The sequence below is a fragment of the Camelus ferus genome, chromosome 6 (genome assembly GCF_009834535.1).
Source record: "Camelus ferus isolate YT-003-E chromosome 6, BCGSAC_Cfer_1.0, whole genome shotgun sequence".
Classification (NCBI taxonomy): domain Eukaryota; kingdom Metazoa; phylum Chordata; class Mammalia; order Artiodactyla; family Camelidae; genus Camelus; species Camelus ferus.
This window is the reverse complement of record NC_045701.1, coordinates 20,890,446-20,918,135: the sequence shown is the minus strand read 5'-3', so window position 1 is coordinate 20,918,135 and position 27,690 is coordinate 20,890,446. Positions and strand designations below refer to the sequence as shown.

The window sequence follows — 27,690 nt, the reverse complement described above, 5'->3', positions numbered from 1 at the left end:
CTTCTCAAATTATGCGAAGTCTGCTGAGCTCTGCAAAATAGAATCAACTTTAAGCATTGACATCACGGGCAATGACTGTGATCCAAGGCTTAGAGGAAACAGATGCCTGAGGGTGATCGTGGGCCAAATTCCTTAGACTGTCACTTGAAGCTCTTCCCTTCCCCTCCCTCCAGGCTCTTGCCACATTTTTTCCCCTGCAGCTTGCTCCCTCCTGCTCTGATCTCTAGCTGTCTGAATGACTTGCAGTTCCTGACTGCTTTACTCCACCCCCACCCCTTCAACCTGGAGTCTATTTGGCTAACTCCTGGCTTTTTAGCATTTAGCTTAAATGCCACTTTCTCCAGGAAGTCTTCCTTGATCCACAGTCCCCAGACTGGACTAGTTGCTCCTCCTCATGCTCCACAACATCCTGTGTTCACGCAATAGTGGTTCTCACCCTCTGTATTATAACTTCCTGTTTCTCATTCTCTGCATGCTTAGACTTGAGCTCCATGAGGGCAGGCCTTGGTCCTTCTTATGTCCTCAGTGCCTATCAGAGTCTGGCACCTAGTAGAAATTCAGCGAATATTTATTGAGGGAAAGAGTAAAAGAACACTGGTGTTAAAATCAGGATTCGTGAGAGAGTCTGAGAGTGCAGTACCTGAAACATTCCAAGTACTTCAGAGGTCATTGCCTCTGTAAGATGTTCCACTCCACAATGTTTTCCTTGAACGATCTTTCATGATTGTCAGGCAATAATTATAGAATGAAATAATTATAGGCTATTTCCAGCTCCGTGCTGCCAGGATTTTCCTGGTTCTCAGCCATCTCTTTAACAGGACTGTCAACCTCCCATGTAATTTCCACCACACCTTCTCCTCTCCCTCTGATTAACTACACTTACCCTTTTGTTTATGTATAATAGAAGTCTTTAACTTTTTAATTTAATGTGTGTATTTATTATATGCCCTAAACAGCTCTCTCAGTCATGTAGCCAGTGCCAAGAGGGCTGGTGCCTCATGCCTTCCTCCACTGTGGTGCTGTGAGAAGCGGGTGTATTGCAGAGGGGACAGTGCTTGGAGTTGCTTTGTGTTCAGCAGGACCATAAGCACAAGGTGCAACCAATAGAAAAGTCTGAGAGTACTTCATTCCCTACCAAAAATCTACCTCACCGCATCATTCGCTGACTTTGTCTACAGAGCCCTGAACATCCCAGGGCCATCCAGGACCACAACGCACGGGTGGACTGTCAGTCAAGGGGTTGGAACTGTTTGGACTGAGGGACCTCTTAGATGTGATTTAGGAGGGGACTCAAAGGAAGGCAAAGTGAGACATCTCCCAGGTTTTTTTTTTTTTCCTAAGACACAAAGACAGAGTATGTAGAAAATCTACAAGGTTTTTGTTTTCCTAAGTCAATCACCATCTGTCAGTACCTTCTTTATTTGTTGACATGTTTGTTTTCTGTCTCCCCCGCCCCACCCCCAGGATGTAAGCTCCACAGCAGGGGCAGGGGCTTTGCTTTGTTTACTGCTTGACACATACCAGGAGCTCCTATTTCCTGAATGAATTAATGGGGTCAGGCAGTGAAACAGTAGAACACTCCCAGCATTCAGGGCACAGGAGGGAACTGCTGAGGGGAAAGTGATGACTGTAGGGGCACAAAGATGAGAACAAGGATGGAAGTTTATTGGTTCTAGTGAGTTAGCCATTGCAGGGCAAAGTGACAGTGAGCTGCTCAGCCAATCTTCTTTCTTGACATCTGGGGGTCAGTAAGTCATGGCCACGTCCACAATTCTGGACTTCATGGCCAATGTCACAATTCTGGATGGGACACCATGGAATCCCTGGGCCCTGAACAGAGAGTCCTGGGGAGCCATGTAAATGGCCCACGGGACTATCCATCGCTGGCATCTCCTCTGGGTGGGGAATGGCACAGCTTGCATTTGAACTTGCTCCTTTCCCAAAGTGTAAAATCTATGTGTCCAGCTCATTGTCCCAGAATTTATAACCCAAAGTCTACATAGACATTCCTGTAACCCTTGATGTCTTTAAACTTGTTGCTCCTCAGATTCGCTTGGATCTGCCTTTGGCCACTCTTGAAGGGGACAGTCTCCAGAGTGAGGCTGGCTCTGTGTTGGGGTTGGAGGACTCCAATGCTGTGGCAGAGAAAGGGGACTGTCAGAAAACTAACCCCACCGCCCTTTTCCACTCGGCAGCCAGGCCTCCCCCTTCCCTGGGCTCATTACCCCAGGATCAGATAGGCGGGAAGGCTGAGCACTCACAGGACTCTCTGCTGCTTCCTGAAGAGCCCGCTTCCTTCCACAGTCAGCACACAGTCTGCCACCTGCTCTGAGAGCGGGTTTGAAAAGATCACCTGTATAGAGAGCGGCTGGTTCACAATGGCTGCTCCTAAAACCTGAACAGGGAAGCCCAGAGGAGAGGAAGGAGCAGAGCATTAGTCTCATTCCCTAGTTCCCCAAACATCCATGGAGGGCACTGTCCCCGAGATCTGTTTCTTGAAGAGCTGGACTTCCATGGACTGTGTTTTTCCAGCTATGGACAACTTAATGGGTTGTCATGAACATTCTTAAAAAAAGGAAATAGAATATCATTGTACATCATACAAAATATTATTATGTGAAACCTTCACTTCACTTACACATGTATGGATATTTGTGTAAAATATTTTTACTCAACCCAGCTTATGGAAAGGTCTGATGAATCGGGAGTCTCCAGTAATGTTTCCTCTGCTCCAGGGATTTCATCTGAGGGTGAAATAATCAGGCACTCCCAAAGGATTCTCATGCATAATTTGAGTGGAGAATCTTCTTTGGCAGTTTTTGTTTGTTTCTTCTTTTCGAAATCTGACTCCATCCCTTCCCTCCCTCTTATCATAACTGGTTCAATTTCTTTTCACCCCAGTGTGTGAGTCCAGAGCAATGGATCATTCAGGGCTTAGAGAGAAGGAAGGAGCCCAGGAAACCTGGAGGCACTTTTGGAAACCCTCCCTAAGACCGACTCCAGGGGCTGGACTTGTTGGACACACCCCACCAGGGGGGCACCCCAGGTCCAGGAGGCTGCTCGGCCTTGGGGAGACAGCACTGGAAGGGAGGGCCCTGTGAAGTCCCCCACCCCCCCTGTGTCAGAGCAGGAGAGGTCCTGGGAGGCCACCTAGTCTAATCTGCTCAGTGACAGCTCAAGACTCAGAGGCCCAGTGGCTGCTGGAAGGATGCTCAGCCAAGAAACGGCAAATCAAACCTGAGTTGACATTTGTTCAGGCAGTGCTCTTCCCTGCACTCAGGACCCTCCCATCTGAGCTCATGTTCCCTCACATTGACCCTGGGGAAAGCCAACAGCAAGAGGAGGCACAACAGAGGGGTGTCTCCCTGAGCTCCCTGTGACAGTTGCTTGCTGTCCACCCATAAGGCTTCTCATGGTGCAAGAGCATGGAAACCTTGCCCAGTGTTTTCAGATAAACCTCCTGCTCCTGCTGAGGGGGTATCTGGAGGCACCAGAAGAGGCGCCTCTCCTGGAGGAGGAGGGGCTGCTCTCAGGGGCTCCACCCCTCCCAGGCCGTCCTGCGGAGCCCCAGGCCCCATGCAGGGCTCTTGCCTACATTAATCATGATGCCAGGATAGGCTAATGTGATGATCTTGTTCACCAGGATCTTCTCAGGACTGCTCTTCTCTTCGCCCAGGGCACTGATGCGGATCAGCTTGTCTGTGGACAGGTACTGGCTGTACTGGGAATAGGGGATTTTGCAGGGGTGGCTCTTTGCTATGGAGAGAACACAGGATGAGGTGAGACTCACCAGAGAAATCAGCAGGGCCTGGGTGGATCTGGGGACCCTTCTATGGAGAGGTGGGGGCCAACATGTGCCATGAAGCAGGTGCTAGGTTTCCAGATGGAGAGACTGAGAGGGGAAGTGGCTTGCCCAAGGTCATTCTGCTTGGAAATGGTGCGCTGAGGCTCTAACCAAGGTCGGGATGACTTCAAAGACAAGCTTTCCCCACTAACCCAGGCTATATTACTTGAGGTGTTAAGGAAGTGCTGGAGGAGGAAAGGGAAGGAAGGACAGGAAGGACTCTGTTGGAAGGGATGCTGGGAAGACCAATGTCACAGGGGTTTGCCCCCAAACCCTTGTTGACTGCCTCGACCCCAGTGGCATTTTCATAAGGCACTCTGTGTACACAGATTGTCCACATGCCCGTACCCAGAGCCCGTACCTTCTTCAGGAGAGAGTGTGATGAAGGCTGTGTCCTGCCAGAATGGAGGCAGGGGGCTGCCATCATGCAGCAGAGACTGGGCACTCAGATTCACTTTGAGGTCCTTGAACTGGGCTGACATGTTGAGGGCCAGCAGGACAAACCTTATGTCCTGGCCCATGTCGGGTGGGTCGAGCATCTGGAACTTCAGGGAGACCCGGACAACATCACTGGGACGAAGGGAAGGAGTATCCAGGCTCCGAGGACTGGCCCTGGGTGGCATGGACCCGGAAGGTGGCGAGCCTGCTCCGAGGAAGCCTTGGGACCTTCCAGCTTTCAGCTTCTGAAGAGCCTTCAGAAACATCTCCCTCTCCTGGGGGGAACCTGGGAGGGCAGAACACAGCACCAGCTGTGGGCCAGGCTGCCCCGGGGGGTAAGACTTGGCTGAACACCCTCAGCAAGGGCTCCATTGGTACCGCAAAGGTGTGAAAACCTTCATTTCCAATAACAAATGCTCCCTGCCACTCAACAAGTGCTGTCCCAGTGTCAGGCTCTGCTGAATTCTTATACCTTTCATCCTCATATCAACCATGAGAGAGAGAGATCATTATTGTTATTCCACATACAGATGAGGAAAATGGGGCTTAGAGAAGTCACCTCACTTGCCCCAGTCACACAGCTTCCATGGGGCCAAATCCAGGTGGAAACCGAATTCGTCTGACTTGAAAATCTGTGCTCGTGACCACTAGACGCTGTTCTGCCTTCCCCAAGGGAAAGATGAAGGTCCACAAATGCAGAGAAATAAGCCTCTTAAAGGCAACAGGTTGGGAGGGGGCAGAGCTCAGTGGTAGAGTGTGTGCTTAGCATGCACGAGGTCCTATGTTCAATCCCCAGCACCTCCATATAAATAAATTAAAGCCTAATCCGCCCCCCAAAAAACCTGAAGGGCTGAGGAGACAGTGAGCCTGGGTCCTGCTCCCCTAGGGGGCTGCCCCGGCTGTCAGGGAGGTTCCCTGGGGTAGGGAGGAGGCACCCACAGGACTTGGACTCTGTGGGGCCTGGTCTGGCCATACCTTCTGCGTACTTATAGTTCTGTGTGATGTCGTCCCGCTCATCGCTCTGGATGCTCTTGGTGCTGATAAAATTACCAACAGAACTGGTGTCCCGGTGAAGTTTCTCCTCCTTCCCTCCAAAGACCAGCCAGGACATGCAGTCAGCATTCACCATGGAAAAGGTGAAGGCTGTGTCATAGTTCAGATCCACCTCTCCCTCTTTGATGGCCCTGACGGAGGCAGGACCGCAGCAGTAGAGGCCTGCAGGGAAACAGAGGGGCCTTGGTGGGCTGTGGCTACAGGGCCGGCAGGGCGGGGGCTGTTGCTGTGATGGGGGCTCTGCCTGTCCTCTGGGGAGCCTCACCATTGCTGGTCTCCTGTGGCGTGGCGTCCAGCACCTGCCAGCCTCCGTATCCGGGAGGGAGGTCCTTCCGGGCCATCCAGCACTCGTTCCAGACGTGGAAATTCCTGAGGGAGAAGCCAGGGGAGTCGGCATCAGATGAAGCCTGGGGAGAGTTTGTCGTGCTTGTGTTCTTTCTGAAGCAGGGCAGGATAAGTGGATGGACGGCTAGATAGAAAGACAGACAGCTCTCTGCAGGCCTTCACACCCCCTGTGGGTGACAGAGGGTGGCTTTCCAACTATGAGCCTCAACCTGCCCAGAAAAGAGCTCTCCTCTGAGAATAGAGAGAGAAGGTTTCCAGAGCCAACAGAAGTTAGAAATCTTTCACTGTCTCGCACGAAGTTCCTTGTGGCCCTTTTCTGTGTGTGCTGCAGACTCACAGAGGCCATCATGGGCTTGTGTCCAGAGGAGCGACTTCAGACCCTCCTTGGCCAGAGCCACAGGCTGAGTTTTAAATGAAGGAGGTGGCAAAGGAGCCAGGAAAGCGAGCTCTTGTGATGTGACGATTCTGAACTCAGAAAATCCTTGTTTTTGTGCTCAGCTGCCTTCCCGCCTTCGGGATGGGGATACCAAGCCCCGGGTCTGGTGAAGATGGGGGTGAGGGGGTGGGAAGGCAGAAGGCTGGAGGGCACCATCCTGCTCTGCTGCCTGCTCGTAGGGTTTGCCCTAGAGAGAGAAGTTGCTTCTCACCAGACGGTGTCCTTCTTCTTATTCTCCAAAATCCTGCCTGTGCTGTCGTAATACTCATCTATGATCAGATTTCCGTCTGTGTCGTGGCCAGAGTCAAAGTTGGTGATCACGCGGGTAGGGATCCCCAGGCACCTCATCACTGTAGAAAGAGAAGAAAAATCTCCTGTGGGCTGTGGATTCCTGGACTTAGGGCCCTCAGCTCAGGGAAGTCGTGCATTTGGCACCTGCAGGACCAGGCAGGAGCTGTCTGGGGCACTGTCTTGGTGACACTTCCAACCTCCCTCCCCACCTTCCCCAGCTCTTCTCCAAGGGGCTTTATGCCCAGGTTAGGCTCCTGGTTGCTCAGACAACAGTGGGTCTAGCCAGTTTCGGGTTCCCTGGCCCCAGCCAGCAGGATGGGAGAGGCATGCCTCACTTCTCTCCTGGCCCATACATCTCCATCTTCAAACCAAATGACTAGAATTTTTTTCTTCTCCTATAGTAAGAATTCTTGGCTGAGAACATCAGATTTTTAGGCAAAGAGTTCTGAATCTTGGATTCCCTTTTCTCTGTGGGTATATTGTCTCGGAAGCTTATCAAGGAACGCATCACAGATCCAGCTAGGAAGGGAAGGGACCTGTAACAAAAGCCTGGAAAAGTAAAAGTCTGTACCTAATGGAGAAGTTCTTGAAAGTAGAATGTTGTCTTTATTCCTGAGGGGGCATCCCTTCCTTTGCCATCTATCTTCTTTGTCCTCTGCCATATTTCTCCCAATTCTGCACTCTTTCAAGAATGGCAGTATCCCCCAGCCCATCCCACCACCTGGGGAATCCCTGCCCCCTCAAGTCCAATAGTGACAGCCCACCTAATTCAATAATAATGATAAAAATAACAACAGTATCTGCCAGCCAGGCCTGGTGCTGAGTGTTTCCCATACCTTATGCTCAGGACAACCCTGCATGGAAGTTGCTGTTATCATCCCCATTTTATAGGTGAAGAATCAGAGGCTGAGAAACGTTTGCTGCCTTGACTAAAGCCACACAGCTAGGCAGCAGCAGAGCCATCCCTCAAATCCTGGTTTCACTGCTAAGCTCTTACCCGTTTTTCAGCCCACCTCCCACAGGTGCACACTGCAGCATTCCAGTGTTTTCACTTTATTATACATCCCAAACATTTTTCAACGTTATCAAATATTTGCCCAAAACAAGATTTCTAGTGGAGGTTATGTTTATGACATGTGGTTGGTTTCTCCTTTTTCCCGTTGTAAATAATGCCATGAGGGACATCTCTGTAGAGCAACTTTAATTTTTTTCCCCCTTGGGACAGATTCCAAGAGGTAAAATGACTAAGTCAAAAAATAGATATTTCTAAGGGTTCTTTGCAAATACTACTGTCTTTTGAAAATGTTCATAATTTTTAGTTTAGATACTTATTTATACTAGACATTTAATTGCTTATAGATGTTAGTTTAGGCTCCTTCTTATACTTTGGCACAAAGTCTCTCCAGGCTGGGGTGGGGACACACCCCTGGATGCAGCCCAGGAAGGGGAGGAGAGAAGCCCAAAGGGGAAGCACATGCTTCCCTGGAGCAGCCAGAATGAGGGCCGGGATCCAGCAGAGCTGACAGTGAATTGTAGGTGGAGGTGACACAGAACCACCTGGGATAGGAGAGTGAAGGTGGGAAAAGCTGCCACTGAAGGAACACGAGACAGGAGTGAGGCAAGAGCATGCGAGTGACTCAGGAGCACTGCGTGGGCACATTTATACTAAGATGACAGTTGGGAGGGTGGATGACATTTATGGTAATCAGAGCACATGCCAAGGAGGGGTGGGCAGGGAGAGCAGCGAGCAAGCCTTCACTCTTCACTGACTGACCAATTCATGAACAGCCACTTGAAGTGTTAGTGGTGGTGTCAACTGCTGGACACGGTGGGATGGGCGCTTTCCCCCCAGCACAGATCACTGGTCTCATGGCAATCTGAGCTCTCTACTAGACATGGCGCGTGGCCTGTCATGATTTGTCAGCCTGTCCCCCTGAGGGCCGGGATCATGTTATATTCATCTTTATTGTTATACAGCCATTAATAATACAGGGCCGGGCCTATTTTGCAGATACGTGGTGCATATTTGCTGGATGGGTGAATGAATGTCTTGTGAATCTTTGGTCCATTCTGGTAATTTCCGACTTCCGCACAGCACTGTCATAATGGCTGCGCTGTGGGTACCAAGCTTGACTGTCAGGAAAGCATAAGGTCTGAGTGGTGATGGATTTGCACTCATCCAGTCTCGCTCTTTCCTCATCGTGGCTTGTGAGAGGACTGAGATGAGGGACAACAGTTGTCACAGCGAGGCAACCAAGGGACAGGAATGGTTCCTTACATGGTGGGGTGGTGAAGGCTTTAGCTTCAGCATCACACGAAGGGAGCTAACAGCATTCAGATCTGCACAGTCGTGCACACATATGTTTCCTGGAGTCTTGCCCCATCTGCCCTGCTTGCTCTGTCCCCCAACAAAGAGCTCATCCTGTCTGTGGCTTCATCTCTCACCCTGTGCCCACAACTCCTGAATTTGAATCTTGAACCTACATGGAGACCTGGCTGTCACTCACCACATCCTCGGACGAGCTTGTCTCTCAGTCTCCCCAAGCTCCCTTGCCAGTTGATGACATCTCATTATCATGGGTGCCAGGCACAGTGCCAAACACTGCACAGGTATTACTCGCTTAATCCTCTCCACAACCCTGTGATTATCCCAACTCTAAAGAGGAAAAATCTGAAGTTTAGAGAGGTTGAGGTCACATGGCAGAAAGAGGAGAGCCAGGGCAGGACTTAAACTCACCTTTCTCTGAACTCAAAGCCTCCCAAGCTTTAACTACAAGCCACACCATGGCAACTTCACTAAATGCCTCAATCTCGGTGTGCCTTCCTCTGTGAAGTTCTCAGTGACAACTCCACGCCACACCAATCTTCCTTCTTGTGCTCTCAACTCCCATCACCAATGCCATACGTTTTTATCACTGAATGAAGCTGTCTGTCTGTGATCTTATAGATTTGTCTTTCTTGTCAGCCAGATTACAGATCCCCGTAGAGTAGGGCTCATATCAAATATTTTTCTTGCACTTCTTCATTCCTAGCACAGTGCTGGCCAGAGTAGAGGCTCATTAAATTTGTGCTGAAGATAGTTTTCTTTAACCTCACTTCTGCAGACTATCATTCCTGCTGACCCAGTTTGATGTGAGGCTCAGGTGACTCACTGATAATTTTGTGGGAGCTGAGTCCCTCATTAAGGAGAAACCCCTGTGGGGTACACATGTGTGTGCACACACGCATGCACATCACACAGTGATGCTTGGACAAAGCGGGACAAGATCTCAGAGTCAGGAAAGGACTGCAGAGTTCCTAAGGTCTATTACACCACACCACACTCCTGGCTTTAATTACTGTGTGTCTTCACTCAGCCAGTCAGTACTCACTCCATGACAAGTGTCAAGCCCCTGTAGTGAACCAGGCAGTGGCTTGGATGCATACACAAAGATGAAAGACAACCCTGATAAATAGCAGTTCATGCTGTATAGCACAGGGGGAGACTATATTCAGTATCTTGCAGTAACTAATGGTGAAAAAGAATGAAAACGAATATATGTATGTTCATGGATGACTGAAGCATTATGCTGTACACCAGAAACTGACACAACATTGTAAACTGACTGTATGTCAATAAAAACATATATAAAGTTTAAAAAAAACCCAGACAATCCTGCCTTCAAGGAGCACAGCTTCACTTCTGATCAGTGGTGGACACTGTCCTGAAGGTGCATTAAAACATGGAGTCAGGACCGGTGGTGAAGTCTTCTCACCAGTTCTTCCCTCCTCTGTACCCCCATGTGGAAATGTAGCTCCAATTTTATAAGAGAAATCAGTGCAAAGTTCAGGTTCAATTTATCAATATTCATTTGATCAGCATCGCTGCCACACTTCCCTGGCTCATACTGAAGAATATAGTCATTGTCCCAGTTAATAGAGTCAAAGTAATTGTATTTAAATATGATTTTTAGCATCTTTTAATTTCTCCCTGGATGCATTAAGCTTCCAAATGGTAAAAGTATCACTTCCTCCTCCTCCTCCCATGCCTCTAATTGTCACTTATAGCCAAGATGGTTATATCGCCTTGATTTTTCAGATATGCCATCACAAAGTCCTATCTGAATAGTTCTCTTTTGTGTCCAATAAAAATGAAACCTAAAAGTTCTCTAAAAAAATAAAGTCTATTTTTAAAAATTACCAGGCATATAAAGAAGCAGGAAAATATGACACATAATGAAAAAATGCTTACAGAACCAGATCCACAAATGACAGATATGATGGAATTAGCTAACGAGGACCTTAAAACAGCTATTTTAAACATTACCAATATACTCAAGAGAAGGTAAAGGAAAACATGAATATAATAAGAAAAATATAAGATAGAAAAAAGACCCAAATGGAACTTCTAGAGATTAAAAAATGTCATATACAATACAAAAAACATACTGGAAAAAAATACCGTGCAAAAATAAAACTATACTCTTTCTGAAAACACATTCAAACACCATGCTCCATATTAAGTGCATCAAAATGTCTGCCTATCGTTGAGGGGAGAATAGGAATGGGTTATGAGATAAAAGGAGGGAAAATCAATTAAATAAATAATTAACTGTTTTAAAAGAGGGACTAAACAGACTAATTATGATAAATGCCACAAAGTAAGGAATATAATTTAACCCCAAACACTTCAAGGAAAAAAGAAGGGAAATAGAGTAAAAAATGTCGTAGAGAGGACGAGGAGCTGAAGTTTGGGGGATGGTTAGAAACACTTTTTGAGCAAGACCCAGCCCGACCTCTGGAGCCCAAGAGCCAGAAATTAAAACAGTATCAGACTCATTATAATGGCTAACACTCATGTAAATCTAAGCAGGTGCCAGGCATTTTTCCAAGTGTTTGCCACGTATTAACCCACCACCCTGCCAGGGAGTATCCCATATGATCCTTGATGTCTCATAAATCAATGAAGAATAGCAGTAGATTTGTGTTTAAGCCAAAGACTGAGGCAAAATAATGCTCTGGGGCCTTGGCTGAGGCTCCGTCTTCAAGAAGGGAGGGCTCAGTGAAAACGGTAAGGATGAGAGCCACTGTGTTGAAGGTAATGAGACACACTTTATAGAAGCCACTACACGACTAAGTAAGAGGAAATCTTAGATGACATCTAGCCCAGGGTGTTCAAAACAGTTTTATGCAGAGGACTCTACATGTGAGCCAATTCCTAAGTGGGGATCCACTCTATAAAAGCCGTGCACGTGGGGTAGTTTGAGGTGGAGAGAGGAGACCCCAGGCCCGAGCACACAGCTCATCTCCCAGGCTGTTTCCTGCCACCCCTGCCCTGGGACTCAGGGCCCAGGGCCCTGCTTTCCAGAGGAAGGGGTGAGGCCATGGGCCTGCTCAGAGTCCCCTGCCTCCCAGCCCAAGTCGCAGCTGCCCCAACCCTACCCCATGCAGTCATGGGCAGGGACAGACCAGGCACATTCCTAGGATGCCCGGCTTTTCTTTTTCAAATGACTTTATTGAGTTGTAATTCACATACCACAGAATTCACCCTTTTAAAGTGTCCTATTCAGGGGTGTGTAGTATATTCCCAGGTTGTGTAACAGTCCACACTGTCTGATCCCAGAACATCTCATCACCTCAGAAAGACACTCCCTGCCCACTAGCAGTCATCTCCCATTCTCCCCTCCCCTAAGCCATAGGCAACCACTAATCCACCTTCTGTCTCTATAAATTTGCCTATTCTGGGCATTTCACATATATGGAATCATACCATAGGCAGCTTTTAGACTCCTGGCTTTGGGGAAAATTTTCAGGTGACAGGTCACCACTGTCCCCTCTGCTCCCTTGTTACAGAGCAAAGCATCCAGGCTACTCCACAGACCTCAGCCAAGGGCTGAGGGCCTGACCTTGTCTCAAGGAGTGGTAGCCAAAACGGGAAAAGCCTGATGACCAAGAGAGCTATGGGGCCGCCAGCCCTGAGCACTGGAAACGTAGGTCAGGGATTTCTCTGAAATTCCCAAAGTACTAGCCAACTAACTTAATGTCAAGGAAAGAGCTGTCCAAAAAATTTTAATCATATCTTTGATGCATGCAAAGTCTCCTTGTTGTGATTTTTCTTTAGGAAGTTGAACTCAATATGCTGACATTATTTTTAAAAAGCAATACTGGGAGGCAGAGCTGCAGAGGGGAGAATGAACGGCTGAGTCAGATAGGAGTCACATGGTCACCTTAAGCCTCAGTTTTCTTATCTGTAAAATAACAGTAATGATATCTACTTCACAGGTGGTTAAGAGGACTGGGAAATGCACAGCACGTGCCTGAGGCACAGGGGAGACTGGGTAAATGGTAGCTGCTAGCAACATTCATGCAGCAGTGTGGTCCAGTGGTCAGAGCATGCCACAGCTGGACGTGAGACTGGCTCTGCCACTCAATGTCCTCATCTGCAAAATGGAAATGATGATAGACCCTACCTCACAAGGCCATTTGGGGGCATCAAACAAGGTGACTCTAGTTAGAACTTACTGAGCGCTGACCGTAGCCAGGCATTATTCTAAGCGCTGTCTGTGTGCATTCAATAAACCTGAGACATAGTACTATTAATTTCCCCATCATGTCTGAGGAAACTGAGGCACGAGTTAAATGACTCGCCTAAGGCTACTCAGCCAGTTAGCGCTGGTATTTGAACCCAATCAGTCTACCTCCAGAGTCCGCATGCTTCACCATGATTCTAGGCTGTCATGGTTTTAGCACAGTGCCTGGCATCAAGGAAGTCCCCAGTAAACGTCAGCTATTGTGGTTGTTAAATAATAACAATATTGTTTTTAAATGTGCTTTTGCGACTGTACTGGGTTAAAGAATTTGATTAAATCCTTGGCTTTTAGTGGAGGAGGGAGTCTGGATCTTACCTATCTTTGTATCCAAGATTATTAGAAGCATTGTACCTAGCACAGGATAAGGACTCAATAAATATTGGATGAATGAATGAGTTTTTCAAACTGATAGACATATTTATTAACATACAGCATGGTGGCCCTGATGGGGAAGGCTTGTGTTGATTGAGCTACAGGTGGGCCAGGCCACGTTTGACCCACTTTGCCCAACCCTTTGCTTCCTAGGTCACTAAAGGCCATGATTCTCATAAAGATTTTAATTGATCTGCTCTCATAGCATAATCTCCATTCACTGGCTCCATCTCCCTCATCACCCAGTGCCAGACAACCACACCCGAACCCTGGCCCTCTCCCTCTGTGCACACACACCTGGCCCATTAGACCCTAGGCTTTTCCATGCCCAGGAAGGCTCCCTCTCTAGCATATGCAAGATCGATCCATTCTCTGCCTTCAGTTTTGTGCCTGCTCCCTGGATGACATTCACCCAAATGTCTGCGACTCTGGGTATCAAAGCTGGCGAATTCCTGGTTTCTTACCCCGGGGCAATCAAAGCATCCAACTCCAGATGGGGCTTTGCAGCCTCAGAGGAGGAGCAGCTCAGGACTTCCCCTCGTCAGCCCACATGAAGTCATCCTCTGTGGGTGTTGACAGAAACCTCCTGGTGCCCTGGCACAGAGGGCTGGCACCAGCTGCTTGACAGCCTGGGGCTCTGGAGGCTTCCTCCAAGAGCCCGGAGACGGGTGCAGCACAGCATACACACAGACCACACCAGCCTTTGTCATACAGGGAGTTTCTTCACCGAGGGCCTGAGCCCGCAATCAGCACCAAGCTGTGGGCAGGTCTGCCTTCCCTGTGTTGGACTACGGAGCCCTGTGAGTGAAAGCTACGCTTGGTCTCTTTCTTCAGCCAACAAGAGCAATACCTTCCTGATTGTGGCCCAAGTCAGGTACACAGATATGTGTGCCAGGAGGCCGAGAGCTGGTCTAGTCCCAGGCATGGGGTGAGGGCCAGGGGCAAGTTTGGCCCTGGGTGAGGCAGATAGCCTCCTCTTGCTACCTCCAGTGTGTAACTCATTTCCGGGTGTTCCCTCCCTCAAGACTCACCTCCCTTCCTTCTGCTGGCTCCTCCTGCCACCTGCAAACCAACTTTCATTTGCCTCCTTTCCCAATACATGTTTCGAGGCTTTTCTTCTACTCATGCAGCATGCACTTCCTCTCTGAAAAGCTGATCTCTCATGTTCCCCCATTCCCTGACTCCCTGGGCTGGGTCAGGACTCCAGGCCCCGCTGGATGTGTGACAACTCCAGATTCAAGGTCACTGTACTTGGGTCGCCATCTTGCTCTGGCCCCATGGCCTGTACCCCTGCTCTGACCCGCATTTCCTTCCCACGTATACATCTTCATCAAGCCCATTCTCTGTGCTCAGAAAGGGCACTAGTCAGTTTGTTAAGTTTTCTAATTACTTGGCCTCTCACCTCATTCCTGTCTTGGACCTGGACAATTCCCAGCCAGGCTGTTAGCAGTTTTCAGTTAGGTTGTCCAAGTTCAAAAGGAGGGAAGGGCTCCGGGTTCTGAGAAGTGTGTGATTTCCACCTCAGAACCATCTGCTGAAATAAGCCCAGATACGTGGAGTCTGAGGTCAGTGAAGAGACATTTTGCCTCCCTGCAAACGTCCCTTGGTGGAAACTGTGAGACTGGGACAAAAGTGGTTCAGAGGGCTGAGACATGAGCTGTGGCACTTTTTGTCTTTCCATGGGGCCCTTTCCGCTCCCTACCTGTGCACATGACCGCGGCAAAGACCCAGCACTGCCCGTAGCGCACTGGCTGGCAGCCTGTGGCGTGCCACTGCTTCAGGATGGCCACGCTGCCCGTCCACTCCGTGGGGTTGATGCCGTCTGAGTATTTCTCACCCCAGTTCCCGTTGAGCACACCGTTGTCATCGTTGCTGTTGATCTGCACAGGAGCCATGTATATACAAGCATTAAAGCAGCCTCTTCCTCAACAAGACGTGATGTGGGGGCTGCCTTGCAAGGCCCATGGGCCTGGGACACAGGAAGCTTTGATCTCATTCTACCTGGGAGCTTCCAGGCCTGCTGGGGAAGGAGTGAGGGTGGGAAGCCAGCTATTCTGATCTGTGCACCACTGTTGATTAATTTATTACTCTATTTCTACCCCCTCCCTTAACCCCTCCATCTCTCATCCCTGCAAAGTCAGAGCTTGGCTCCAAGAGCTTTTGAAAATACTCCAGAGCAAAGGAAATTTAGAAACAAAACCATTTCCCGAACCAGAGCTACACTCAGTCTTTCCCCAAACATCCAATTTAGAATTAATAGAGGTGATGGCCCACACCCAACTATTTCAGAGCTCAGTTGAGAAAAACCTGTTACCCACACCTTTCATCAGTCTCATCCAAAACGGCTTTGCCAAGGGCCCCTGCCTCTCGACTCTTCATTCCCCTGGGGCAGGGGCAGCCGTGAGTGGGTAGGGCTCCCGGGCACAGCTGCCTCCCTCCCCAGATGCCCCCTGGGTGGGCAGAGCCCGGCCCAACCTCACCATGGCGCACACCACTCTGCTGACGTAGACGGGGCTGCCCCGCAGGGCACAGTCTGTGGCTGGGTCGATCTGGAAGTTCAAGCTCTTGTCCAGCAGCTCCAGGCAGATGTCTATGATGTTCTCCTCAAACTGTGAGGAGAGGCACAGGGAGACAAGGCGCCCAGGCTTGGCACACGTGGATATGAACAGAGATACGTGACCCACCCCACCCAGCTCTCCAACGGAGTGTGTCTGGAGAATCAAGTCCATTTGGAAGGAGGCTGTGTCCAGCAGCACAGCCGTAGACTGCCCTGCCTCTGGGGCAGGGACAGGCTCGCAAAGCTCTGGGGTCACAACGCGCCTAGTTTGTGTGTCCTGCTCATCAAATTCCTGGAGTTTCTTCTAATGAGTCTGACTGGCTGAAAAAACTTTTTCTCCTTCTCCTCCCCTTTATCCCCCAATCCTGGAGCCCCTGGAATGTTCTTGCTAAAGCCATATTGCCTCGTCTTCCACCCCTATCTGCTGACCTGGCTCGTTGTTGGTGACTAGCAGCGAGGTGATGGCATCAGCTTGCCCTGGCGCCTGTGATTCAGTGAGGCTCTGGGTTGACTAATAGCATGTGAGTTATGGAAAATTTTCACCCAAGGCAGGGTGGCTCCTTGTTCTTCAGGCTTGGCATGAATGCCACTTCTTCTCAGGCCTTCCCTGAGCCAGAGCCTGGTTAGCTCCATAGGCCTGGCTACATCTCTTACTCATCAGACTCAGTTACAATGATGTAGCCGAGGTCTGTCTTCCCAGCCTGAGTGTCCGCTCTGTCTTTCTCCAGCTCTTCTCCTAACTCTACACCCAGACCTGCCACAGAGTAGGAACTCTGCATCTTTGTTGAATTAGAGTAAATGAAGGCATTTATTCCCACAGAACCCTGGGCAATAAACAGGATTAGGAGTCTTCTCTGAACCATCTTCCCCAGGGCACAGTTTGATCAGTTCACTTTTCTGCTTTAAAATATTCAATAGCCGCTGAGGCCTACAGAATCAAAGCTCTAACCTCCTCTACAAGGCACATAAGACCCTCCTTAATCTGGTCTTCTTCTACCTCTCCAGCCTCATGTCTCAGTATCCCCTGACTCACCATGTTTGCTCCAGCAACACCAGATTCCTTAACCCCTGGAGCAGGCCCAGTCATTTCTGACCTTTGTGTCTTTGTTCCTGCTTTCCTCTGCCCGGGATAGTTTCCCCACCTTCCCTCACCTGGCTAACTCAGTTCAAGTTCCTCTCCCAGGAGGCTTCCCCGACACCTCCATGTCCAACCAAGTGTTCTTCCTCCAGGCTCCCAGAACACCCTGTGCCTGGTTCTCAATCTTTACCTCTCCTGCTGCGTGATAAGTGACCTGCTTATGTGAGCGAGTTCTCGCTACACTGTGGGCTCAGTGACAATGTTTTATTCATTTTCATGCCTCTAGCACCCAGCACCCTGCCTGGCACTGAGCAGGCATTCGATATATGTTCACCAAAGGAGAAAGAGAGAGAGAGAACCCAGGGCTCAGAAAGCAGCAACCCCTCACTTCTGTTTCTCACAGATGACAGCCAGGGGCTCCCTGTCCAGGGGCTCTCCAGGATCGCCATCTCCCCCTGCTGAGTGAGGAGCTGGGGTGTCAGTGGGGGCCAGTTGAGGCTGCCATGTCTCATCTTGACTATAGCCACCCTGGGGGCCTAGGGTGGGCCCGAGGTCACATGTGTGTTGGAGTTCTATCTGGGCAGGTCCAGGAGAGGGACCCGTATCAAACTGATACAAGTTCCACGAGCACTCCGAGGGTTTTCCAGTCGGAACTCCTTACCCCTTCCCAGCAGGCAGCCAGAGCTGGCCCCTCCCCTGCACATGCTCTGGTGCTGGGGCTCAGCCTTGAGAACCCTGTTCCCTGGCCCGGCCCTGGGCTCCCTGGAGCACCTGCTGTTGGCTGAGCTTAAGTGGGAGGTAGGCTCTCAGTAAGGCTGCAGTTGCAGAGCATTGCAATTAATACAAGGCTGTTTTTTTACAAATAAAATCACACGTTTTAGTATGTGTGTAGAAAACAAAATGTAGAGGAACAGAGACCCTGCTGGTGACAGTGCTTGGAACGACCTTCGTGTTCTAGACACCGATTTTTCTAATGTTTCTCTCTAATTTTTTAAAAGCAATTATATATTACTGTAATAATGAGAAGGATACATAATAAAAACAAACAGCTGGAGAGGCAGCAGTAATGAGGAGGGAGACGCACCGCTGCTCATCAGCCCTGCTTCTGACTGAGATGTTCAGGGGACAAGTTTTCCTCAGTGGGACAGAACTGGTCCTAGGGTCTGTCACCTGGGGTTGTGAGGTTGAAGTGAGTGTGGCAACTGAGGGCCCACTGGAAACAAAGTTAACAAACAAAGACCAGGTATCATGGCCATTGTCACTGTTGTCCCTTCAACGTCACCCTCATACTCAGTGGGATTCTGGGTGGGTGCTTTCAGCCGTCTTCCCCCTCAATCCTGTTGTCTGAGTCAGACATGATCCGCAAAGAGCACCTTCCAGCTTTCTACGGCTGCTCCCCTAGCTCCCTGGAGTCATGTCTCACATCTTCCAGGTGCCGTTTTGCTCCACTTTGTCATGAACCTTGCATGAGGGACACCCTCCCAGCCATTCCTGCTTCCCTCTCCCCACGAGCCCGGGGCCTGGATGGGCCAGGAGCAGGGCTGAGACTCACCTGTCCGTAGTTCCAGGGGCAGGGGCGGATCCAGTTCTTGTTCCCTTGGTAGATGAAGCCGTAATCATTCACGACATACTCCTGCCTCTGAGGCTCACTGTCCAAGTAGACAGCATCCCCTGGGAATCAAAGTGGGAGGACACAAAGCAGAAAAGTCATCTTGCCCTACCTGCTTTAATCCCAACCCAAGAAGGTCCAATCTCATGGAAACTGAGCTCTTGGGAGAGAATTAGGTGATACCAAGGCCTACCCACCACCACCCATCAACACCAGCAACAGACTCATTATGAATAAGAGATGGAAAAGGAAAATTTTACCTTTGGTGGAATTTCTTGGTTTGCAAAGCACATTTACATCCTAGCCCCATTTCAAGGTTAAGGAAACAGGCTTAAAGTGATCAGTAACTTGCCCAAACCACACATAAGTAGAGTGAAATTTGAACACAGCCCTCATGTGACTCCCTGTTCCGTGCTCTTTCTGCTACACTCGACCAGTCCTGGTTGGAAATGAGCAAATCAGAACCTAGGGGTTGGCATTGACCTCACCATTCCTTCTGTAGGAATTTATTCTGAGCAAAGTGTTTAGAAAGTGCGCAAAGATTTAGATACTTAAGCTGCTCATCTGAGTGCTATTTATAACACTGAAAAGCTGGAAACAACCAAAATGCCCGGTTCTTAGGGACTAGTTAAATTGTCATCTCTACCACTGAATTCTGTACACTGTTAATGTCAGGGTGCATAACTATATGAATACACAGAAATCTATGTTTGCTCTCTTGAGTGTAAATAGGTTACATAATGTGGATAGCATGAATTGACTTTTGTTAAAAACGCTTATGTATATGAACAGAGGATTTTGAACTCTATTCTAAAAGCTATTCGTAGTATTTTTTTTTCTTTTTGCCTATTGATATTCTCTAGATTTTCTGGAATGAAAGTGCATCTCTTTTATGATATAATTTTTTTTCTTTTTAAAGTTAAGAATGAACAAACGAAAGGCCATGGGGACAGATGTCCTTTTTGCGGGGTCCTGGAACTGTCTGGAACCTGTCTGACCCTGAGGTGATGGTGGCTTCCCCCTTTCCTCAGAGGCAGCCTCAGACATAGCCTGAGAGCTCCCTGATGGAAGAGGAGTCCTTGCTGAGATGCATTTTATCGAGGTTTTGGACCAGAGAACTGCAGGTTCATGGTTGAGCCCACATACATCCCTCTTCATAGTGGGGACCAACAGTGGCCTAAGATAGGGTGGAGCTCCCCAGCCAGCCTCCTGGATGTGGTGATGGGGCAGCTGCTGATCCTGACCTCAGCCCCAGCTGACTCCTAGCCCCACGCTGGTTCTCCTGGGGAGCTGGGTGTGGCGCAAGCCTCAACAGAGAAGGCCCCACAGGTACCACTTTCCTCTCCACAGTTCAGGAGAGCCCTCAGTACGTTTGAAACTCCCAGCCTTGGAAGCCAGGAGAGGTGTGTGTGTGTGTGTGTGTGTGTGTGTGTGTGTGTAAGAGGGGGATAGAATAGGGAGAGGCAGACAGACAGACGAATGTCCACCTTGGTCCAGTGGCAGCACTTCTCCTGGGCTGATAGGTAAGCGTTCTGAGCTGCTCCGTGGCGGGGCAGTGGGAGGTGACAAGAGATGCAAGGGTCTGGGTTCTGGCAGGACCCAGCAGACCCCCTGGGGACAAGGTTAGGGGATAAGGGAGAAAGGAGAGGGAGGAAGGGAGGGGATGTCCTCTAAGTCAGAAGTGAGACTTTGTAAAGTCTGGCTTCTGCCCGAAAGCCCAACAGAGGCATTCGCTACCCTCAATCCTCCCTGCCCGTCTTCCCGCTCTCCCCTCCTGGCTTGTCCACCCTTCCTTCTGCCCACACTGTGTCTGCATATCTATAGAACACCCCTGTCCCCAGGAAGATTTAGAGGACTGGGATTGTGGGACAGGTGGTGCCAGGATACTTTCTTGTAGCTTTGTTTGTCTGAGACAAAAACTGGAAACAGCCAAAATGCCTGTAAATTGGGAACTAGTGCATCTGGAGTAATTGTAGCTGTTAAAAAGAATGTATGGATAGGAAAATATGTCCAAAGTTGAATTGTTAGATGAAAAATTCAAGTTAGAGCGTGCTATGTATTAAATAATCCCCTTTGTCTTATGTATTGTATAATCACACATGCATGCACGTATGCATAAATTCATATTTGATTAAGCATAGAACACCTTTGCAAGGCCACACAAGAACATGTTAACAGGATTTCCTCTGGAGGATGGAACTTGGAGATTGGAATAAGGTTTTACTTTTCACCTTGTACTTTTCTTTCCTTTTTTTGGCTTTACCCTTCATTCCACAAATACTCAATGCGATGCACTTATTACTCTTATAATGAAAAAACTCAAGTTAACTTAAAAAGTATGCTAAAGGTGGATGTTTTAACAGTGACCACACTTAATTGTAATAGTTTTCTTTTTAAGTAAAGATGACTTGGTTCATCATTTTAAAATTCTAAAGAAGTACATACATAGTGAGGTTTCTCTGCCCTGCTTGTTGGGAAGTGCTGAGTGCATGGGATTGGGAAGATTTGTGGGTGGCCAGGGAGCAGGGGTCTGAAGATCCTGGAGCCTGGCTCTTCACGGCACTGACAAAGGTGCAGAGCTGGGGGACCCCTGACACGGGCATCCCACCTCACCTGGGCACCAGGGGTTGAAGAGTAGAATGAACTCTCCGAGCTGATAGGCTGTGACAGGCCCCTGTAGGGATTTGATGTGAACCTTCAACAGGTACCGACCCACGGCCGCTGTGGGAGGGGCGCACAGGCTCACTTCCAGGGAGGTGGCCCCGAGGGTCTCCAGTGAGGCGATCCAGGGGCTGGGGCCACTGTGACCTGCCAGGCTGAACACGGCCCGAGTCCCCTTGGCCAGGTCTGGCAGTGGTCCTGAAATGAAAGCAGAGCTGAGGCCCTCTGCGGTGACCTCCCAGCCCCCGAGAATCCTCCCACCACACACACACACACACACACACACACACACACACGGCCCCTGCGAGCCAGCCAGGCTCCTCACCGGTCTCAGCCACAAAGATGATGTCGTCCAGGCCCGGCTGGAAGGCCCGGTTCCTGAAGTACAGGGTGATGTTGAAGCTCTGGCCCCGGCGGAGGAGCAGGCGGTTGGAGCTGATCTCCTCCGTGTGGTGCCGCACGTTGTTCCAGGAGCTCTGCAGGTCTATGAGGGCCACCTCCAGCCCTGGGAAGACAGAAGGGCAGGGTTGTGGGGTCTGGTCCAATCCTGTCTACTACTTACTAGTTGTGCAAACGTGGGAATGAAACTTAGCCTCTCTGAGCCTCAGTCTCCAAGCTGGTGAAATAGAATCCATGATCTCAGCCTTACAGGGTTGGTATGAGGACTGAATGAGGCTCCATGCATGCAAGGGCCTCTCTCTTATTTCCTTCCTCCCTTCCTTCTTGGCTTCTCTGACCCTTTATCCCCTCCTGGAGGTGCATGGTTTTCTGCCTCTGTTTGACTCCTTTTGTAGGCCTGGCCAAGTTCAATTACTCCTTTCAGCCTAGCATGTCTCCAGCTTCACCCCAGCATCCTCTTTCTTGGGCTTAACAGTTCCACTGGTCCCTGTACCAGCCTCCAGATCTAGGAGCAATTCCCTGGGTGAGCTACTATGCTTTAAGGAATTTGCTGGCTCTCTGACTGCCACTAATGCTATGTGTCCAGTCCCCTGGGAGCTGGGATGCTGAGGACAGTCACAGAAAGGCCCACTCCCAGCCCCCTGCAGCTTTCACTAAAACATAGACCGACCTCTTTGTTCTCCAATTGTGCCTCCCCCAGAAGGGCTCCATTTCTGACTTCTCCGTGTTTGACCATGGTTCTACCCTGGTCCCCACGCACCTAGACTTACAACCTTTAAATCACAGTTGGCACACCCATCTTCTTCTCAATCTATATCCATTCATGTGTCATAAGTCCCTGCACGCCTTCCCTTAAAATATCTGTGTTGTCCATCTGTCCCTGTCCGCACTAGTACATTTCTGACCTCCTCACCTCCCTCCTAGTGACTGTAACAGCCTTCATCAGATCTCCTGCTTCCTGTCTCTCCACATTACCCACCCCTTAACACATCACCAGATTATCTTCCCTCAAGACAATGTGATCATACCATCCTTTTGCTTTCAAAGTCCTGAGATACCCCATAGCCCACCATACAAAAGGCACTCTCCTTAACCTGACACTTATGACGCTCCACACCTGGCCGGAACTTACACTTACATTCTCACCTCTCACCACTCCCAGCATGGGCGTTCTCCTCCAGCCAATCTGTCCCCAAGCAAATGGTAGCCCTACCCGTCCAGGTATTTTGATCCCACTAGAGCCGCAACTCAGAACACTCCCTCACTATCTAACCAAAGTCCACCTGTCCTCCAAGACCTAGTCACGACCTTCCTCCTTCTCACCTCCCACTAATCTCCAGCACTTAACCACACCACTCATGGGGAAACTTAACTGCTCAGTTGACAAGTTAATATCAAGATCATTTGCTCATTTACATCAACAAACTAACTGAGAGCCTACTAGTTTCAGGGTCAGCATGAGATGTTCAGATCTTCTGGTAGTTATTTCTTTATTTGTCTGTCTTCCCCCACTAGCTGTAAGCCAATGAGGATAGAGACCTAGCTATTTTGTTTCAGCTGTATCTAGATTTTAAGAAATGAGAACTAAAGCATTTGACAAAATCTAACACCCTTTCATAATAAAAATACTCAACAAAGAAATTAGTTCTATGAATTAAAAGAAACTTCCTCAACCTGGTAAAAAGTATCTATGAAAAACCCACAGCTAGGACCATATTTAATAGTGAAAGACTAGATGCTTTCCCCCTAAGATCAGGAACAATACACCCACTCTCTCCCCATATGCTCAACATTGTACTGGAGGTTCTAGCAGTAAACATTAGAAAGATGAAGTAAAATTATCTCTATTTACATATGGCATGATCTTGAGTATAGCAAAACCTAATGAATTCACACACAAACTTAGAACTAATAAACAAATTTAGCAAGAGTGTAGAATACAATATAAATATTCAAAAATTAATTATATTTCTATACACTTGCAGTGAATGATCTGAAAATGAAATTAAGAAAACAATTCCATTTACAATAATATCAAAAAGAATAAAATATTTGACAAAATATTTATATTTAACAAAAGAAGTACAAAACTTGCTCCACAAAAAACAAACAAGCCACATGCAAAGCATCATTAAAAGAAATTAAAGAAGATCTAAATAAATGGAAAGACATTCCATGTTCATGAATTAGAAGACCTAATATCATTTCAAGGACAAACTGATCCACAGATTCGATACAATTCATATCAAAATTTCAGCTGCATTTTGCATAAATCAACAATTGGATCCTAATATCCATATGAAAATAGTATGGATCCAAAATAGCCAAATAATTTATAAAAAGAAAAACAAATTAGAGGCCCCACACTTTCCTATTTCAAAATTTACTACAAAGTGACAGTAATCAAGGCAATGTGGTACTGGCATAGGGACAGACATATAGGTGAATGGATTAGAACTGAGAGTCTAGAAATAAATGCTCACATTTATAGTCAGTTGATCTGTGACAGGAATGCCAAGAAAATTCAATAGGGGAGAAATACTCTTCAACAAATGATACTGGGATAGCTGAATAGCCATATGCAAAATAATGAAGTTGGACTCTCTCCTTCACACTATGCACGATAATCAACTCAAAATCCATCAAAGATCAAAGCATAAGAGCTAAAACTATAAAATTTTTAGAAGAAAACATAGAAGTAAATCTTCTTGATCTTGGACCAGGCAATGGTTTCTTAGATATGACAACAGAAGCACAGCAATGGAAGAAAAAAAGAAACAGCTAAGTAGGACTTCAAAATTAACAACTTTTGCTTCAAAAATGCAATAAATAAAGTGAAAAGACAACCCACAGAAGGGAGAAAATATTTGTAAATCATATACGTAAGGTACTTATATCAGGAATATACAAAGAATTTGCATAACTCAACAATAAAAAAACAAGTAAATCCAATGAAAAAATGGGGCAACTGATCTGAATAAGCATTGCTCCAAAGAAGATACACCAAAAGTCAATAAGCACATGAAAAGATGCCCCACATACTTAATCATTAGGGAAATGCAAGTGTAATACCACTTCACATCCACTGGCATGGCTATTATAAGAAAGACAGACCATAACAAGTGTTGATGGGGATGTGGAGAAATTGGACCACTTATCTGTTGCTTGTGGGATTATAAAATGGTGCTGCCTCTTTGGAAAACAGTCCTCAAGGTGTTAAACATAGTGTTACTATATGACCCAGTAATTCCTAGGCATATACCCCCGAGATTAAAAATGTATGTTCACACAAAATCTGTATGTGAATGTTGATAATAGCCAAAAAGTGGAAACAATCCAAATATCCATCAACTGCTTAATGGATGAATAGAATATGGTATAGTCACAGAAAGCAACGTTATTCAGCCATAAAAAAGGAATGCTGAAAATACCATAACATGGATGAAATTTGAGAATGTTATGCTAAGTGAAAGAAGCCAGACACAACAGGCCACATATTGTATGATTCAATTTATGTGACATATGCGGAATAGACTATTCCACAGAAACAGAAGTAGATTAGCATTTGCTAGGGGCTGGGGGTAGGGGAGAATAGGGCATGACTGATAACGGGTATGGGGTTTCTTTTTGAAGTGATGAAAGTGTTTTGGAACTAGTTAGTGATAGTGCCTGCAAAATGTGAATTTACTATTAAAAAAAAACTCACTGAATTGTACACTTTAAAAAGGTGAGCTTTATAGTATATGAATTATACCTCAATAAAGCTATTATAAACAAATATGAACCAAATCAACTATACCAAAAATGCCTTAATAAATATTAAACTTTTTAAAAACTTCTTTAAGTTCTTTTGATTATTGTTAACACATACTTTTCTCATAAACTAGTTATTGTTTTGTTACTGTTATTATAAAAGAAATATTAGCATAATGAGCACCACATTGTAGGTCCTCCAAATGTTTGCTAAGTTGGCTAGAGTTCTCTATTTTTTCTATAATCACCCTGTACTGATTTCAGATTTCAGACTCAACCAGTACCTTATTGAGGGCCTGTCTACTGTGTGCTGGGCACTGTCCTGGGAACTGTAGAACGGTTACGTCAATGATTACTCACCACAACAATGGGGGGATGAAACATCATGTCATCCACACTTGAGAGAAGAAAACCAAGGTGTAGGTGGATTAAATGTCTTGGTTGCGGTTGAACATAGGGTAACTGGCCCAAGCCCTGTGCTCTTTCCTTCACCTGACTGCTGCCGCCCATTACTGGCCTCCGCTCGTATTCAGGAAGGACATCTGACCCACTGCCAGCTGGGAAAGCACCTGACTTTTTCCTCCCAGGAAAAAGAAGCTCACTCCTGGAGACTGACTAACTAGACAGAGATTGCTTACCAGCCCTGATTCAGGTTGGGCACATGACCCAACCTACTCAACAGGTGTGGCAGCATCTGCCTGACGGCAAAAGCACTGGGGCCAAATCTCTTCCTCTGGGTACGTTGTGGGTCAAGTTAATCTCAGCCTGTAACGCAGGGATTATTCTTCAGCCCCTAAAACACCAGATATTCAAATAGGAGGTACATTCAATATTGGGCATATTTGTTTTCCTTGATGTGAGAGAAGAATGGAGTGCAATAATCAGAGAGGTAGAAAGGAAATTGTAAGAAGAACTTTTAAAGTAATTGATCTCAGGTTCTATCCTGGAGAGACACTCCCACAGGAGCACGAAGAGGCAGAGGTAAGAATGTGCACTGCAACATTGCTTGTGTAACTGAAAAATGGGAACAACTTGAATACCCATCAATAAATTCCCTACACCCATACTGCAGAGTACTATGCAAAGTGGGAAATATTGACGTAAGTCTATAGGTACTTGGGGGCATGGATAGAGCTACAAGACACACTGTTGAGTGGGGAAAAAAAATCAAGTTGCAGAAAAATAAGTACAATGTGATGATACAATAGATATGCAAAAAAAGAGAGAAAAAGAAGCCACACAAGCTAATCATATACATTGCACTCAGCATATATATGAATATAAATGTGTAGACAAAAGACTGGTAACAGTGGTTTCTCCGGAGCTGAGGCTGGGGTTGGGGTGGCAGTCAGGGGACTATAAGTTTTTCTGTAATTATTGCTTTCTTTTACTCCAACCATATATTCATTGTATTTCTTGTGTAAAAAAAATTCATAAAAATTTCAAAATAAAAATCTTAACATAAACAGTAAATGAAGATGAAGCTGTTACATTTGTAGAGCTTTTAGCTCATTCTTGTAAATGGTTTTGACTAACCATGTAAACTTCACAGCAGGTCTCTCTAGAGAGAGGGAGTTGATAGAGAGAGAAGGGTGGTGGTGGGAAGGTGGGCTAAGATGAGTAACAGACCTGAAGTTGGGGAAGAAAAAAGGAGAGTCAGAGAATTCCAGAACTGGAGGACAACTTCAAGATGGTCTGGTCCAAACCTCCTCATTGGTCACGCATGGGGGCTGGGAACTAGACAAGTGACTTGCTCAGTGTCAGAGGGCCAGCTGTGGCAGAGAGGGCAGGAACCCTGACCCCCCGGTTCCTGACCCTGCCTGGTCCCTCGGGCCTGTGGTTTGGCACTTGGCTCTTCAGCCAGGTTAACCTGCCGGCCTCCGCCTCATCTCCTGGCTCTCAAGCTACCAACGAATCCTTCTGTTTCTGGGGTTTTGACTCTTTCTGCCTCTGTTCTTTATTTCCTCCTTCCTTCCTCTGAATTCACCCTCCCTTTGGTTTCCTACAGCCTCTCTGCCTTCCTTGGCCCCAAGCTCCAGCAGCCCTGTGGGCCTTGCCTACCTTGTGCCATGGTGGTGACCTCTGGTTCCCTGGGCTGCTCCGCACAGAACAGCTGGATGGCCTGCAGCTTCAGGAAACTGGTGCTGGAAGTGTCTGCTTCCCCTTCCATCCCCAGGACTTCAGGAGACACCGAAGGCAGGGTGGCGGCTGTGCTGCCGCCTGCCTACTGGGCAGATCACAACTGGTTTTCTCACTTGCCCTCCGGTTTTTCTTGGCAATGTTGC

The 27,690-nt window shown here is 47.7% G+C and overlaps 1 protein-coding gene across 2 annotated transcripts; it reads right to left on the bottom strand.

Annotated features, from left to right (window-relative positions):
* Window positions 1-1,644: 1,644 nt before the first annotated feature.
* On the bottom strand, window positions 1,645-27,690 carry TGM5 (transglutaminase 5). 2 transcript variants are annotated; one of them, XM_006178877.3, is made up of 13 exons: window positions 27,467-27,689; window positions 21,579-21,758; window positions 21,206-21,451; window positions 18,536-18,654; window positions 15,829-15,957; window positions 15,051-15,228; window positions 6,328-6,466; window positions 5,601-5,704; window positions 5,258-5,497; window positions 4,206-4,568; window positions 3,596-3,756; window positions 2,262-2,395; window positions 1,645-2,135 (listed from the first exon to the last, which is right to left on the bottom strand). In XM_006178877.3, the coding sequence occupies exons 1-13, from the start codon at window positions 27,573-27,575 to the stop codon at window positions 1,982-1,984; spliced, it is 2,256 nt and encodes a 751-aa protein (XP_006178939.2). In that variant the 5' UTR covers window positions 27,576-27,689; the 3' UTR covers window positions 1,645-1,981. The 2 variants fall into 2 exon arrangements, with proteins under 2 accessions (XP_006178939.2, XP_032337271.1); XM_032481380.1 differs by having other exon boundaries at window positions 2,002-2,135; window positions 2,226-2,395; window positions 27,467-27,690.